The 18,328-nt window shown below is 40.3% G+C and overlaps 1 protein-coding gene across 10 annotated transcripts in view; it reads right to left on the bottom strand.

The window, feature by feature from the left end:
• The window catches only part of DCBLD1 (discoidin, CUB and LCCL domain containing 1), a 69,974-nt gene that overhangs the window by 24,850 nt on the left and 26,796 nt on the right, over positions 1–18,328 (bottom strand). For 9 of the 10 annotated variants that reach the window (XM_078054810.1, XM_078054816.1, XM_036082285.2 and 6 more), the window contains exons 3-5: positions 6,486–6,620; positions 4,816–4,867; positions 1,103–1,175 (exon numbers count right to left, since the gene is read on the bottom strand). In XM_078054810.1, the coding sequence (XP_077910936.1) occupies positions 1,103–1,175; positions 4,816–4,867; positions 6,486–6,620 (260 nt within the window). Of the gene's footprint in view, positions 1–1,102; positions 1,176–4,815; positions 4,868–6,485; positions 6,621–10,043; positions 10,260–18,328 lie in introns of all 10 variants that reach the window. The other variant, XM_078054811.1, reaches the window with a different exon arrangement.

Here is an 18,328-nt window from a genome sequence, read left to right on the forward strand (position 1 = left end):
AAAATAACAAAGAGACTTTCTATTGCTGGGGGAAAAACTATACTTCAACTGTTTATTTCCCTTAGTTAATTTCTTGAAGTCATTTAGAAATAGCCTGTGCCAAGTATATCTCAAATTGAGGTATTATAAATCATTTTAAGATTCAAACAATTTATAGGCCAAATGAATATCCTACGTCAATCTTGTAAATAAAGATAATACATGAAAAAGGAAACAAAGAGCAAAATTGCAAAATATGCTGCTTCCACAATCAGGATGTATTAAAAGCAAAAATTAAAGCCAAGTTTGTTTTCCCCTTGCTGGAGATGAGATTATCAGTCTCCTGGAACATGTTTGTTTTCTTGGATGCACAAAGACACATGTCAATAACTCTTAGAAAAGTTTCATCACTATACAGATTTTCACATTTGTAATAACTCAAGCCAATTCTCATGTGCTAGAAACTCAACTATTTTAAGTAGCAATGTTAATATTCAAAGATCAGATACCAAATTTCTGGGATTGAGATCTGCAAATAGTAAGAAATGAAGGACTGTGTATCTGGAGACAGGACATATATTTTAGACAAATGACTTCTTGTGATGTATTTTTCTCTGGGAACAATGTATACAACCAGAGAGTCTCATTCTGCAGAAGAAACTGGGGGTGAAAGGCAGGAAGAACTGTCACGTAAGTGCAGGGCAGCTGGCTTCCCTGGTCCCAGACACGGTGTTGTTACTCTCTGATGTGAATGGTCATGTCCTTGGCTATTACATGAACCAACAGAAGCATTAAAATACAGAAATAAATTACAAAAAAAAAAAAAACCCAAAAAACAGATGACCTCTTATAAAAAACAAATGGAATTATATCCGTAGGTGTTGAAAAGGGTTTTATTTACCATTTCACTTACACCATGCTTAAGTGGAAATGCTAAAAATAGGAATGCATGCACGAATAACCTTGGTTTTTATACTTATTATTTCATTTATTCTCAGAAAAGAGAGAATTGTGCATTTACCTCCGGGGTTTTAGATCTTATTTGACTTTATGATGAGTTTAGGCAGAGCAACAAACACTTTTTAATTTCCTCCCTGCCCTAAAATTACCCTCAATTACTTACATCTCTGTATCCATCCACCAGATTCCCAGAAATGTCTCCTGCTATGTCTCGACAACCAGCTGGGCAGAATTTGCTGGAAAAAGAAAATAAAGAATTGATATTTTATTAAATTACACTTAAACTAAAAAGTATAAATTATACTTAAATGCATTTTCTCTCCTCCATAGAACATGCAGGAGGGAGTATGTTGTTTTATTTATTTTTTTAATTTCTTAGAAAGATTGATTTATTTATTTGAGAGAGAGAGAGAGAGAGAGAGAGAATTCTCAAGCAGACTCCCCACTGAGCGCAGAGCCTGATGTGGGCTTGATCCCAGGACCCTGAGATCATGACCTGAGCCGAAATCAAGTGTCAGCCGCTTAACTGACTGAGCCACCCAGGCACCCCAGGCATAATTTGTTTTAATGACAAATCAGAAACCTGACTTATGAAAACACAGATTAATCTAAAATGTAAACCTGAAGGCAAGTTTTACACAATAATTATTTGCTTTATATAAGGATTCATTATAAACTCTATTAAACAATGAGCTTCCCTAAGTTGAGTTCCTGTGCGTTGACTTACCGGTGTCCCTGTCCTCTACCCTCTGGGTGCCAGTTGTGATAACCACAAATATCTCCAGATGTTGCCAGATGTCTTCCAGAGCAGGCAAAATTCACTCCCTGTTGAGAACCACTGGTCTAGAGAGAACTGTCAGTAACACCGCTAACCACAGCTGTGGTTAATTATTGATTCAGAGGTGTCCAAGATATATTTTTTATTTTTATTTATTTTACTTACTTTTTAAAAGTTTATTTATTTATTTATTTATTTATTTATTTATTTATTTATTTTTAGTAATCTCTACACCCAACGTGGGGCTTGAACTCACAACCTGGAGATCAAGAGCTGCATGCCCTTTCAACTGAGCAGCCAGGTGCCCCTCCGAGATATATTTTTTAAAAAGAAAGTTTCTAAACACTATACATAGCATGATCTTGTTTTTATAAAAAGATACGCTTAAAATATATAAAATAACAACTTATGTTTTTCATGAATATAAAGAAGACAAGGAAGACTATCTCTGGATTCTCTCCAAGAATAGCATTTTGAGAAACTTTCACTTTCTGTGCCATTTGACTCTGTAATATCTTGATTCAGCCTACTAGCACTCACTCCCCAATAGTAACTTAATGGAAACCACATATGTAAATTTAAATATTCTAGTAGCCATATTAAAAAGGTAAAGAAAAAAAGGCAAAACTAACAATAATATATTCTAGTTAACCCAATATATTCAAATTTTATCATTTCTACATGTAATGAACAAAAAAAAATTGTCAACAAGATATTTCTAGTCTTTTTTCTTTTGTACCAAGTCTTCAAAATCTGCAGTTTACTTTATACTCATAGCACACCTGAATTTGGACTAGTCACAGTTCAAGTCTTTAATAGCCACACATGGCTAGTGATGGTCTACTTTAGTTATAAATTACTTCTGCAATCAGAAAAAAAAAGGTATATATATTTTTCAGCTTTACTGTGGTATAATTGACAAATTGTAAGATATTTCAAATGTATATCATGATGATTTGGTATATGTTACCCAACTAGTAAATTAACATATCCATCGCCTCACATATATTAATATATAAATGTATATATTTAAATACACACACACACACACACACACATATATAACACATATATCTCTGGCAAAAACATTTAAGTTCTACTCTCAGCAAATTTCAGTTATATAATACAGTGTTATCTGCTATAGTCATGGTACACATTAGATTCTCAGACCTTATTCATCTGATGGCTGCATATATTAATCAAAAACATTAATATCTCTGTATCAAATACATGACTAGTCATATTAAGGCCAATGCACAAAGACTAAATAGACTCAATTTAGTTCAATTTTACCGTCAGATGAATTTAAGTTTACACTAATCAGGTATTGCCAGCAAATGAGTCATAAAAACCTTTTGGCTTTTTTTTTTTTTTTTAAGATTTATTTATTTATTTGAGAGAGAGAGAGAGAGAGAGAACATGAGCAGGAAGGACAGAGGAGAGGGAGAATCTCAAGCCGACTCCACGCTGAGCATAAAACTGGGGCCGAGCTTGATCTCACAGCCCTGAGATGATGACCTGAGCCGAAACCAAGAGTCGGATGCTTAACCGACTGCGCCACCCAGGCACCCCAAAACCCTTTGACTTTTAAAGCTTTCGACATTTCACAATCATAGATGAGGGAATGTGGACCTGTACTAGTCACCACACCTCATCTTACCCAAACACTAACGGCTGGGCTGTAGCCTAGATGATCTGGCACTGTAACATCACCCTGCAGGCCTGAGTATAATCTTTTCTGTAGGAGGACAGGAAATGACCGCTGACGCCCAGAGGCCCTATCACCGCTGGGACTCTACAGGTATGGCTGGAAAGATCTCAGAGAAGGTTGGCATTTGTCCATGACGCATGAATGGCAACTTTACAGGGCAAATGTAATTATTGGTCATTTTAATTTTTATTGTCTATTTAAATTATTGGTCATTTTCTTTTTTGTTTCCCTACTAGACTTAATATTAGTTAACACTAAAATCAATTCTGCATGTAAAATAATCTCGTTTATTAGAATATCCAAGATGGTCAGGACCATGGACTCTTGTGCCCGACTGTCCGGGCATACTCATGAAGTGTGTAGCCCTGGGCAAGCTACTTAACTGCTCTGTGCCTCTGTTTTCAGGGTATGACAGAGCCTACCTTGCAGGCCTGCTAGAACATTCACATGAATATTTATATGCAAAGTCCAGGGAGCTATGACTGGCAAGAAGAAAGCACTCTAAGGAGTCACAGCTGTGGTTAGCGGTGTTACTGACAGTTCTCTCTAGACCAGTGGTTCTCAACAGGGAGTGAATTTTGCCTGCTCTGGAAGACATCTGGCAACATCTGGAGATATTTGTGGTTATCACAACTGGCACCCAGAGGGTAGAGGACAGGGACACCGGTAAGCATCCAACAACGCACAGAACAGCTCTTCACAACAAAGCATCATCTAACCCAAAATAACAACAGTGCCAAGGGTGAGAAGTCCTGCTCCAGACTGCTCTTACTTTATAGATGAGGAAATGTACATCAAAGAGATTCAGTAATTTTTCCAGTTGCAGTAAAGCTGGAATCAAAAATTTCATCTCCTATTCTCAGTAAGTTTCTCTTTTGCGAGAAAGACAAAATGAACTCCCTCTGAAAGTGAAGGAATTACAAAAGTCACTTCCAAATGCTGGCCAGGTGAAAAAACACAGTCTAGACTCCACGACAGCTCACTGGTACGACAGTAGAACTCAGGGGTCAGCACATTGTAGCTCATGGGCCAAACCCAGGCTGCTGTTTGGTTTTTAAATAAAGTTTTATTGGAACACTGCCACACATGTGTGTTTACATATTGTCCATGACTGCTTTTGCATCACAGCAGCCAACAGAAACTATGAACAGATGCAAAAGGGACTGCATTGCCTGCAAAGTCGAAAATATTTACTGTCTGGCCCTGGACAAAAAGTTTGCTGATCTCTGCTATATAAGAAAGCATTTCAAGTATTCTTCATTACTTACAACATAAATGATTTTTAAAAAAATTAAATACAAATAAGGTACTTTATCTGGTTTAATGTGAAAGAAAGCATAATGTCCAGCAACTTATGCCTGCAGCACAGCTTGGACACCGTATTTACCTGTATTCTGTTTTCAAATAATGGTTAGCACGTTCCAAGCACGTTATTAAATCTGTCATAAATAAAGATAATTGCAATTAGGAGACCGAATGGAAGGATACTTATACTAAAAAAAAAAATAACAATAATAATTTTAAATAATTTTAAATAAGGACTTTTAAAAATTTTTTTAAAGATTTTATTTATTTGAGAGAGAGACAGTGAGCAAGAGAGACAAGCCGGGGGGAGAGGGGGAGGGAGAGGGAGAGGCAGACTCCCCGCTGAATAGGGAACCCGATGCGGGGCTCAATCTCAGGACCCTGAGATCATGATCTGAGCAGAGGGCATACGCTTAACTGACTAGGCCACCCAATGCCCCTAAAAAAGGATTTTTAAAAAGCATTTATTCACTATCTAGTTATTATCTGAATTTTTCTCCTTAAAAATAAATCAAAACTGAGAACACTGTCTTCAGGATTTAACCAATTTCCTCCATTTCTCTTTTCTACCACCAACCATAGTTTTTCAGCAATTGTCCAGTGAACGCTAACAGGAACTATTTCAAACAGAAAAACCAACACTGGTTCATTACTGTCCACTACATGCCTACAAAGATCATGTGTATAATAACCTCCCTTGGCAAGAGGAAAACAATTTCAAAAGCCTGACGTGGTTCATAGAAAAGGTTTGGGAACGTTTTAATTTGGCAATTTAGCTAGCGGCATCTGAGTGCCCATGGAACCATGTGCTTACTGAGAATACAACCTTTCCACTTTGATCAGTCAGGACCAAGGACTTAAAAAAGAGAATGTTCTTTGGAATACAGAACTGAATGAACACTCAGCAACGGGGACGCTAAGATGTTGTGGATTTTAATGCATTTAGATCAACCTAGGATAGTTTCCAAAATATTCCACACTTGCTGCAATAATTCTTTCTTCCCTTAATATTTTCAATAGTTCTTAGGGAGCAACATATGGTGAACACTGGTCCTGCTGTGGTCTGTTGGGATTGGCCAGATTTGATTGGATGAGAGGGAAATGAATGGCGCACCCCCCTCCTGGAGCATTTCCGCCAGGGGGCACTGAGAGCAGGAACTCTGGGCACTTCTGTGAGCCTGAGCAGACATGGAGTGCATGTACAGTCATCACTCTGCAGCCCAAGAGGCCTAGACAGGAGGCTGTGCTTTCCTCCCTCATCGGTTTCTATACTCCCCTTCTCTCCTGCTCAAGTGTCAGCTCCAGGGTTAAGCACACGGTGACAGTGACTTCACATGTGACTCAGACTCCCAGGCTTCCCTCGTGCTGGTGCACTGGTGTATGTGAGTGGACGTGGGGGGTGGAGGGTGGAGGTGCCACTGGTTAAAAGACTTGTCCCCTAAGGTGAAAAAGGTTGGGGGAGGGCTCCAGGGAATAACCAGACCTTAAAATAGCCCCAAAGATGCATCATGCAACATTTCTAGGAAAATGAGATCAACCCTCTCCCACATAGGTCAGCTGATCAATCTAACATGCTCGATAAAAGTATTCTGAGTTCAGATCTAACTGCTTACAAAGACTTTGCATTCCTCTCTTCCTTCACATATTCTCTACCTGAGGTCACAATTCTATCCAAAGATGGTGATACAAGTAGCAAGAGGAATTCTTAGACAGACACAAGTTTACAGATTTGGGTGGATTCTTCTGCTATACCTGGATGGTCACTGCTCGCATAGGTCAGCAAAAATCCCCGCCCCGAAATGTGGGATCCACTCGCAAAGCGCACAGTGACCTCGTTCGTGGTCAGTAGGAGTTCCTTGGGAACAGGCATACTTCCACAATATGGTCCTAAAAACAAAGCATACTTTTGGCACATTCAAAATTTAGACCAGCACAAAGAATTGCTAATACGGTATTTTTTTTCCTTAACGGTCAAATTTAGCAGACAACACATATACAAGATTGCAATTGTTACCCAACTGAAACTTTGCTACTTTGCTACCGGAACTGATAATTAGTGCCTAAATGTGGACTTGATGATACTGACAAGCCAAGGGGGGGGGGGTGGCTAAGTCTAGATAAGCAATAGGCTGGAATTAATTAATTGTGAACAACCCGAGACAGGTTTCAATTTTTATAAAAGAAGACTAACAAAGGTCAGATACATTAGGTAGTCAAGAAAATGTTATCACAAAGGTGATATTCTAGGGGCCTCCTAAATTTCCTAGAAGAAACTCACAAATTTTCTTTTTTCAAGGAGGTTTCCAGAATTAAAAGACTGTCCAACGCATGGTAACAATCTTATTCTCATGCAGTTTACACATTTATCTTTCTCTTACAGTGCCTTCTGGTTAACCCATATAATTTATTTTGATTTGCAAAATGAACTTTATAAAAAAGCAGAATTTCTAAAGGCTTTTGAAATACTGTAGTATAAATTATGCAATTAAGAGTATAATACATCATTTCTAGAATAAGTTACTTGAAAAGCAATATCCATGAACTTTCAAAGAACAAAATTAGATTTGGAACTAAAAAGGAAAAACAGACATTCCTCAGACTACTCAGGTTAAAGTTTACTTCGTAAACTGTCATCTTGAAAAATTCTAAGAAAATAGGGCTTAGCAAGCAAAGTTCGAAGACAGGTATTCTTCATTAACTTCTCCCCAAATACACCAGTATGGAAAGAGTCAACAGCAACATCAGGCAACAGTCAACAGTGCCAACAGTGTCGACAACAGGTTAAGGAAGGAGGAAGGAAAGAAAAAGTTCTGGGAGAGGATCATGAACCCAATGAAGCACTCCTCTCCTGCTATACGGGACCGGATTTCTCTTTTGTCCTGTCCAGGTCTCACATTTGGAAGATGTAATTGAACAAAAGAGAAATGTTGTGTGTTTACCTTCATGCCTCAAATCTCTGTTGTTCCCTATTATTAAATTATGGTGAAATCCAAATTAAAAACGATGACTTACCTCTTTAGAGATACTCATCATATATAATTACTTACATGAAATGCTAGCAAACTGCTTAGAATAGTACCTAGCATATAATGAGAACTGTAGAAGTACTTAGTAGTTAGTAGTAAGTAGTTAAATAAATAAATGAATGAATACATTAAAAGAAACAAATAAATAATGTCTGTTTTCCTTTTAGACTATGTTCCATGGGGTTAGAAACTTTTCTATCCATCACTTTATCCCCGGCAGCTCATACAATACTTGGTATGTAGTGGCCTTCCAAATATTGTTAGAACTGAAATGAAGTTAAATGTTCTTCTATTTGCAACAGTTTTGAAAAGCCAAACCTGATTATAAAGATGCATGAAAGATTTAATCCTGGCATTTTAAAATATCATGAAGAAGAGAAATGTGGAAAAACAAGAAAGGAAAGAAAATCATTAGTGTAATAAATGTCTGGATATTTGTGAACTTTGACAGTGGTCACAGCATGGTAGAGAAGCAGTTTATACTAAACCCATTTTTGCACAGTAAAGTAGAATGATAAGCATTTTTTCAAAATTAAAGTGAGTCAGGCTACTATACTTGACTTTTGCAACTTAGTTTGTTTTGCGTATGTTTGACATTCCTTTGTTCTCTGCACAGATAAGTGAAGACACTTGCTTTGCAAATCTAAGAACAAAAATGAAATAACTAGTAACTTGTTGCTATTGGTAAATCAGAATATTTTTCTAACCACATTTATCTTTTCCAAGAGGAAATAATAATGTATATACTCCTCTCCAAACAGTGCTAAAGATACTAATTTCTCCTTCAGTTTCTATAGCATTCCAATGAGTCCTAACAAAAACAGTAGGGTAAGCAAGTCTAAATTTTTGATCAGTGAGAATCTGTTTGGATTTTTTTAGGTCAAATATATTTGATATATAACACTGTAAATTTAAGGTGTACTATATATTCATTTGATACATTGATATACTTTAATATGACTGTCATCGTAATTAGCACCTCCATCATGTTACATAATTATTTCTTTTCATGGTAGGAATAATTAGGTTCTAGTCTCTTAGTAAGTTTGGTGATTATATAGTTGACCCTTGAACAATGTGGTGGCTAGGGGTGCCAACCCCCGTGTAGCTGAAAATCCACAGATAACTTCTGACTCTCCAAAATCTTTTTTTTTTTAAAGATTTTATTTATTTCAGAGAGAGCACAGGCCCATGCAGGGGGGTGGGGGGAGGGGCAGAGGGAGAGGAAGAGAGAGAAGCCGACTCCCCACTGAGGATGGAGCCTGATTGCGGGGGGGAGGAGGGGGCCGCGGAGGGGGGGTCCCAGGACCTCAAGATCATGACCTGAGCTGAAATCAAGAGTCAGACGCTCAACCAACTGAGCCACCCAGGTGCCCCTCTTGACTCTCCAAAAACTTAACAACTAATAGCCTGCTGTTGACCAGAAGCCTTACCAGTAACAGAAGCAGTCAATTAACACATATTTTGTACGTTATATGTATTATATACTATATTCTTATAATAAAGTAAGCTAGAGAAAAGAAAGTATTTAAGAAAATCATAGGGTAGAGAAAACACATTTACGGTACTGTATTGTAAAAACAATTCATGTGTAAGTAGCCTGCATAATTCAAACCTGCATTGCTCAAGGGTCAACTTCAATATTGTCGTCTATATTCACTATACTGTGAATTAGATTAGTGCATATTTACTACTCAGCAAGCTTGTACCCTTAAATAACATCGACCTATCCACTGCACCCCACCCCGTCCCCTGGTAGCCACGCCCTTTTACTCTCTGTTTTTATGAGCTTGGCTGTTTTAGATTCCACATATAAGTGATATCATATAGTACTTATCTTTCTCTGTCTGACTTATCTCACTTAGCATAATGCCCTCAAGGTCCATTCCTGTTGTTGTAAATGGCAGGATGTCCTTCTTTCTCATGGCTGAATAATTGGAATTTTTTTTTTTTTAGATTTTTATGGAACAGTTGAAAGGAAAGGTTGCAACACTGCATATATCTTACACAAAGAGATAAGAGTGTATGTCATCTCGCTAAGTTGTCACGCAATACATATAATTTCCTACCCCCAAAAAACACATAAATAGAGTAAAACTCTAATTTGGTTGTATCCTCCCAAAGTCATGATAGGAATGTAAATATTCCTGGAAGAAGTTCAAAGATAAGATGTAAACACACACACTCCTTTAATCACCTTTACCCCCCCAGGCACCAATCTCTCTCGCATTCTTCCTGAAGTACTGCAAAAATGTAACGAAGCCCCGGATGGGGTAGGCTGTACCCTCTCCATCTCAACGCAGCATCAGCAGCTCCTCTGTTAGGTTCATCACGGCACGACCATCAGAATAGCAGGAGACAGCGTTAGGCCAGCAGGGAGGCTTGAAGTCCAATGCTGCCTGTCCTATCGCCCGTGGCAAAACATCCAATTATTTCCTGTCTGAAGGCCTGACAGATAGATAGAGTCCTTCTCACAGAATGGAAGTTCAGAACTGCATTCCTTGAGTTAAAAGGGAAAAGAGATGAAAATGGAAAAACGTGCCTGGCAGTGAGAGGGAAAAATAATGAATGGGAAGGCACTGAAGGAACCGACCAGTCTGTCCCAAGCAACGTTTTCAGTTTTCAGCCAAACTCTATTGAGGATTATAGCTTTTCTTATGACAAAGCCTTCCTCCACCCACGCCTGGCCATACAATGTACTTCTCTGTTAGTATTCTCCATCGCGGCTTTTAAAAAGGGGTTACACTTATGTTTACACATCCCCAAAGACAATTCCAAAGGAAACCCAATTGAGAGCTTGGCGACTTCTAACTTTGATCGTGGTTGCGGTGTCTGTCCCGGGCCCCAGTCTTTCTGGACAGGGTCTTAAGAACTGGAGCAGACCTAAACATAGGACTCCCAGTTCTGGATGGGTATTTGCTTCCCAACTGGCCGTGCTGCGTGTTCTGCAGCACTGGGACTTGCTAACTCCCCTGGATCCTTGTCAGGAGGCGGGTTCCATCTTACTCTGCCGTCCCCGGTTCCCATCAGGCTGGGGCACCGCAGAAAGGCAGTTCATCAAGCAGGCAGACAAATCAGGAAAAATAAATACCTCTACCTTTTGTGAAATAAAATTGGTAGCCCTGCACTGTGGGAAGCGCTATCGGCGATACCAAACGGAACAGCGTTGTGGCATTTGGCACCACACGTGAGACCAAGACCTAGCAGACAATGCACTGATTCCCTGGACAAAGGAAGAAAAGGCCAGGAGCCGTAGGAGCTGCCTTCACGGAGCACACTAGGCCCGTTCCTCTCAACACATCCCTTGTTTGGAGCTACTGTTCCATGAGCAGCTGTGAGGGAGACCTTTTATCTTTCCATGTGTGAATAAAAGAAAACTGTCCTCCAAGGAAGAATAAACTGTCTGCCCCGAGCCAAGCCCAGAATCCTCTTGCTCTTCTGGCAATCTGACAGTCCATTCCGTACTGCGATTTACGCCACTAGGACATTCTCTGTGGCCCGTCGGAGACGCCACATTACAAGGCAAATAATCGTTTGGTTAATAACTGCTCCAAGCCATGTCGGGCGGCTCTGCGCTTTTCATCTTGAAACGGATGAAACTAAGTTATTGTTTTGTCTGTGAGAGGGATGTGTTTAAAAAACGGGGTGCATGCCATTCAAAAGCGAAAACCAACACAAACCCAGAGACCCCTCCCCAACCCGACACATACTCTCAGTGGTGAAAAACAGAGACCTGACTCTTGAGAGATCTGTCATAAATCAAATTAAAAACAACAAGACAACCTCCTAACAACTTTCATTAACCTTATGAACACCCTCTGCAGCACACATGTAATTTCTCATGAGGGATAAGAACCTGCTGATGAGCCTAAGTGACCCTAAGTGTCCCAGCCACATGGCACCCAACCGGCTGCCCGGAAAGTGGTCGTTGGCGTGGCCCAGATTTGTGCTCGGAGCGTGCTGATAAAGCAATCTCTAGAAATGCTGAAGCTGCAAACGCCTTTACACTTGCCTCCGTTTTCCATTTGTTTTTTCAATGCAGTCAAATGGCACGGTTTGTCCTTGCTTGCCAATTGCCATAGGGTCATACAGAATTTCCAGGGCCATTTTCTTTGAAAAGGAGGGGGATTAGCATAAAAAAAGGATATTCCTGGACGATGCTATTAAAACCATAGTCATGTAAGAATGTAAGTGGTATCCCTGGAGAGTTTTGGCCTCTCATTCCCAGACAAAAATCAGTGACAGATGATAAATGAACCAGGCAGATTCCAAGACAAAGGTGTGGCTTTCCTTGGGGCTCCGGGACTCAGGTCAAGAAATGTCTTAACACTAGAGCTCACAACCCACCTAGGCCATTACTTCTCTCCCAACAAAAGATGGCAGTTACTGAAACTAAATCACAGTGTCTCCAGGGAAGAGTCTGGGAGAAAGGAGGAGGAGGAGGCCCATAGCTTTTTCTCCTTGAGGCTTATGGTTATGTCAATGAGGTATCTTGTGTGGGAAGAGTCCGGCCGATATGAGTTTAAAATGCTTTCTGACTTCTATCATGGCATAAAAGACAAAACAAAATAAAACAAAAACAAACAAAAAGCAGTCCTTCTCGAGAGTGTCCACCCAAGTAGACCCAATTGGAGGAGAATGAACATATTTCTGAGGCCCAAAACAACTTTGCACGAGCTAGGAATTTCTTTAAAGGCCGTTTTTTATTATTATTTTTAAAAGTTGTGAGAATTTTGCATTCTTCATAATATGTCTGGGAGATATAAACCACTTATAAGATAGACGCTACCAATCTCGTGTTTTTTCCCTATTTAGGATTTTTTAAAAAATCAACAGACAAGGCATAATGATTAGATGTTAATGCAGTATGCCAGATATGTATCTTTCTAAAAATTATCACAGAAATCTTGTTGCAATCAAAACGCTTAGTATCATTTCCTAGTTTTCCCATTTCTCTTGTTCCTAGTGTAATATAAATATTAACGGCTGGCTTCACATTGCTGTACTTCTAGATCACTGACAATGGTTAAAAAAATACTGGGAGTGGGGGTGGAAGTAGAGGAAATGGAAGAGAACAATTCTTGAACTTCCTGGTTTTTCTATATCTCAAATCACGTAGCAGACCACAACCAATTCAACCAATTTACCATTAGGTTCCCGTGGCAAGCTGGTTTCTATCCCTGACCACAATGCCTCCTGAAGCATTTTGACTAAGAAGCATTTCTTTGAGACCTTAAATTTTTACTTGTACTCTTCATGTGAGCGATTTCTCAGAACTCCATCTTATTCCCAGGATACCCTGGTGGGGAGGCCTGGAGAAGTCTCTTCCAGCAAATTACAGACAAAACTACAGCTCAGGTTTTCTTATACACAAGCCACTGCGTCAGATGGTTTCTGGGACGTGACAGGGTTTAAGAGTGGAGTCTCTGGAATCAAATGCCCACACTCACATCCCAGATCTAGGAAAGTGATAAGCAAGTTACTTGACCTCTTTGAGCTTCAGTGTTCTTAGGTATGGATGTTAACAACAGGCCCTGACCTCAGGGCTATCAGGACAGTTAAACGGGTTAGTTAGCCTAAAGAACTAAGCCCCGTGAACAGCATATAGTTGAATGCTCAAGTGTAAGAGCCTTCTACAGCACTTCATGGTCTTTTCTATAGAATAAGTAGAGTCCTAAAATTTTATGTAAATCAAGTCTTTTTTTAGATGCAGAGGAGAGATTTATAGATCAAGGACTCTTATGAATCTTCCCACAGTGTGAATAAAGATACTTTATCTTTTGTGAAAATCCAGATTTTTTTTTTTACGAGAGAGAGAGCACATGTGTGAACGTGGGGGTGGGGTGGGCAGAGGGAGAGGGGGAGAGAGAATCTTAAGCAGGCTCCACGCCCAGCGTGGAGCCCCACATGAGGCTTCATCTCATGACCCTGAGATCATGACCTGAGGGAAATCAAGAGTCAGATGCTTAACTGAGCCACCCACATGCCCCCAAAAGACAGATTTTTAAATATATGTTTGCCAAAATCAAGCTACATGCAATCAGATTCATTAAATATTCAATGAGCATCTGCAAATGCAACAGTATGCTAAGCATCCAGGGATACTGAAAAATGAATGAAATGCAATTCCTTGCTCAGGGAACCCTATATCTGGTAGAGAAGCTAACATAATGATCTCAAACTGAGATTGGTGCTCCAGTAGTGAAGGCTTAGAAAATCAACATAAGCCCCAGAAAGGGAATAACCGGAGCTGCTGGACATCAAAGAAGGGGCTCTGGGGCTCTGGGGTAAGTAGCAATGGATCTGGGGTGTGTGTGTGTGTGTGTGTGTGTGTGTGTGTGTCTGTGTCTGTGTCTGTGTCTGTGTTAGAAGGGGCAGGAAATGCAGGGTAAGGAAAAGAGACCTATGGGAGGAATACTGTCAATAAAAATACCATTGCATGAAGCTCTATGTACGATGTGTTCAGGAAAAGGCACAGACATGGGGAGACTCAGGGATGAGGCTGGAAATGGGGATGGGGAGAAGAGTGAGTGAGCCTTGAGTGCCACGCTGACAAGTTTCTATAGATAAGAGGGTACAATTAATAATTTTCGAAATAAGGAAAGAAAGAAATTATAATTATATTCAACAAGATAAGCTTGGCCAGCCTGGCATGAACAGAGACTGGTGAAAGGAGAGAGGGAAACATCAAGAGGCTCTTTCCATAAGAAATAGATACAAAGACATGGGCTGGCAGTGAAATAAAAAAGCCAAACCGAACAAAATGACCCGTGGGCTTGGAGACTATGTGTTTTCTGCTCATCTCATGAGGCTGGATGGAGAAAATCGGTATAGGGAGCTATTTCTGGCCCAGGGAACCCCTGCCACATGCTTGGAATGATTTGGGCACTCACCAGGAGGGCAGGGTGGGCTGCCACAGCTCAGCCTCTGCTTGATGGAAGGGAAGTGCTCAGGGTACTGAGAGGGGGCCAAGATGTTCTCTGCTCTTAGACCTCTTAGACAAAGAATAAACTGTGTGCGAGGCCACTGAGGAGGGGGGAAGAAAGGGAGGGGGAGAGGAGTGAGGGGGATGACGGCTAACATTTGCTGAGTGCTTATTTTGTGCCAGGCATCATTCTTTTAAGTTATACATATGTGCTTCCATCACCCAAATATGGTAGATAGTAGTATTTTGCCCATTTTATTTATTTTTTTAAAGATTATTTATTTATTTATTTGACAGAGAGAGAAAGCATGAGCAGAGGGGAGGGGCAGAGGGAGAGGGACAAGCAGACTCCCCACTGAGCAGGGAGCCCGATGCGGGGCTTGATCCCATGACCCTGGGATCATGACCTGAGCCGAAGGCAGACGCTTAACTCACTGAGCCACCCAGGTGCCCTATTTTGGCCATTTTAAAGATGGGGGAACGGAGGTATGGAAACATGACCCAATTTGCTCAAGGTTAAGCAATTAATAAACGAGCAGTACAGCAGGAATTTGAAGGTAAAAAGTCTAATTCCAGACTCTGCTGCACTCTTAAGCACAAGTGAAAAATCTCGGCAGAAATGACAGTGTTAATCTCCATGCATGCTGAAGACCAGCCTGTTTTCATTGATCCACAGTGACCCGGGGTGGGGTGGGGGGAGGGAGTCTGAGAAGCCAGTATCTGGTTCCCATCCAGATTTTTCCAGCAAGTCCTTCAGGGGGTCCAGGAACAACCCTGAACTCCACACATCGAAGGAAGTCCAACTTTCAAAGGCAACTGGGACCCAGTCAATCTTCTTGAAATATCAGGAAAACAGAAATGACAATTCCTCTAGAGTCCCTGAGAGCAGGCCCTTTCTGGTCAGCATGACTGGAAATGGAACTTAACCATAGAACGAGTCATAAAGAGTTTTAAAGTTGAGAATAATGACCTTCAGTATGAATTCACAGCCCTCCCTCTTCAGTGTCATAAATAAAAGTTAGATGTTTTATATTTTAAATGTAGGTATTTTGGCATGACACAGTGTCTGAATTAGCATTGACTTTTTCCCAAAGTTCAAGATATTTTAATGTTATTTTAATGTTTTATATAATTAACCTGTTATTACTTTATATCATGACTATAAAAGCCAGAAATCAAGAATCAGTACCAAAGCAGCAATCCGAACTGTAGTATACAACAATTTTAAATCTTACGATACATTACTTAAATAGATTCTTTGTTTTAATCTTCAAATTCAGGCTTAAAAGTGAACCTGTTCAATCCTAGGATAGCATCGGCTACCTCAGTCAAGTCTCTATGGCCTTATGCGTCCAAATATTAAGGTGAACTTCCTTTGTAAAGAAGGTGCCACCTTAAATTTACATTTTTTCACAGTCTCATATTACACTGACCTCTTTGAACAAGGCAGAACTGTTTGGGGAAGACACTTGAAGTGACTTAAATGAATGCAGTTTTGAATGCTAAAAAGAGTCCACCTGAGGAAAGCCGTGAAAAGAGAAGCAAAGAAAACAATGCAGACTTAGTTCACATTCCTCAGGGGACACAGGACCTCACAATTTCTAATGCTGGACATTTTTGCAAACAAGCCTTTCAAAGATCACTTTAAAAAGGGATAATGTTCTATTTTCCAAAAAAATGCATAATCTGAATTTAATCACGAGGGAACATCGAACCAAAAGCATTGAACCAAAGCAGCAGACGTTCTACAAATAAATGGTTGGAACTCTTCAAAACTATGTAAGAGACAAAGTAAGACGAGGAACTCTCCCAGATTAAAGCAGAGTGAGGAGTCATGACAACGAAATGCTTGTGACCCTAGCCTGAATCCTAGAAGATAAAAGGGACATTAATGTTTCTTTGGAAGGTAGTATCAGCTTCTTTGGTCTCCTAAACAAACAAAAACCCAGAATTCCCTCAGTTATAGTAAAAACAACCTCTACTAAGCAAACTATGATACTTCTTAAAGACTTTTTTTTTTAGCCAGGATATTAGCACACGATCTTGAAAGTCGGTATATGTGTTTAGATCCAAAATGTTTTGTAAGTTTAAAAGTAAAATTTGTGTTTAAGAACATCTTTAAAAACTTATTTGTTCTTTTTTTTTTTAAGATTTTATTTATTTATTTGAGAGAGAGTGAGAGCATGAGCAGGGTGGAGGGGCAGAGGGAGAGAGAGAAGCAGACTCCCCGCTGAGCAGGGAGCCTGATGTGGTACTCGATCCCAGGACCCTGGGATCATGACCCAAGTGGAAGGCAGACGCTTAACGGACTGAGCCACCCAGGCGCCCCAAAACTTATTTTGTTCTAAAAAAAAAAAACACATTTTCCAAAGTAAGGTTGATATTCTTTACTTTGTCAACTTTGCTGCTTCCTGGCGGTTTCAAGGGTATTTTGAAAGGAAGAGTCCTCACTCAGTAGGAAATACATATGTAATCCTTCTAACTGATGTTGAATCTGAAATATCAACTATAATTATAATACCTGACAAACAGAAGAAGAATAATCCCACCTTGTCTGTATCAGGCCTTTTAAAAGCAATGAGATCAAGTGTATATTTTGCCTGCTTACTGGGAAAACTGGTGTGGCTTACACTTGTTTACAGTGCATTTTACTATCATGAGTGTGGATTATAACAGCGCCCAAAAGTACACGAACCAAACATTTAAAACAAAATTGGCATGGGGGACGAACCACCGCACATGAACTGCACAATGATTAAAAAGTGTACAGCTCCAGCACATTCACAGTTGTTAATGCAATCACATTCCAAGTACTTCCACTCCTGGCAGAGCTTGCAAACACTAATGCCAGAAAACATTATTCTTTTTCAAAACATTAACTCCTTTTTCAAAATTCTGATAGTGTTGAGTCGTAAAATCTCTTGGCACGGGTTTTAATAATTAATTGGTTAATGAAAAAAATCGAGCTGGATAAACTAAAACGATTCGGCTATTTCAGCCACACTTGTAATGGTCAGAGCCATCGTATATGGGAATTTCAAAGCGGTATTCCACAACATACGGTCCCCACTGCCGCCCCTCAGCGGGCACTTTCGGCCACCCGCGGCAGCCCAGCCAAGTGCCGTGGCTCCCTGGGACCCTGCGCTAACACGAGGGCTCGCCCTCTGGAGGCACGCCGAGTGGCCTCCCACTCTCCCGGGGAACTGGGCGACAGCCCCACAGGAACGCCCACCCTGAGCTGGGGCGCAGGATGACAAAGCGCTCCTTCCTCCTCCTTTGCAGATGCCTGTGCTCCTTAGGGAGGTTCAAACTGACCACCGGACTATTTTAACTAAGTTAAAATATTGGTCTAGTTCGTGTTTTGGGTCCAAGGAAATCTATTTGTTCTGTATTAACATTTTTTTTTTTTAGATTTTTTTTTTATTTCTTTATTTTTGTGAGGGGGGGGAGAGAGAGAGAGAGCGAGCACGAGCGAGGGGTAAGGGCAGAGGGAGAAGCAGACTCCCTGCTGAGCGGGGAGCTGGATGTGGGGCTGGATCCCAGGACCCTGGGATCATGACCCCAGTGGAAGGCAGATGCTTAACTGACTGAGCCACCCAGGCGTCCCTGTATTAACAACATATTAACTTATGTTTGTGAAAGAA

The sequence above is a fragment of the Halichoerus grypus genome, chromosome 9 (genome assembly GCF_964656455.1).
Source record: "Halichoerus grypus chromosome 9, mHalGry1.hap1.1, whole genome shotgun sequence".
Classification (NCBI taxonomy): domain Eukaryota; kingdom Metazoa; phylum Chordata; class Mammalia; order Carnivora; family Phocidae; genus Halichoerus; species Halichoerus grypus.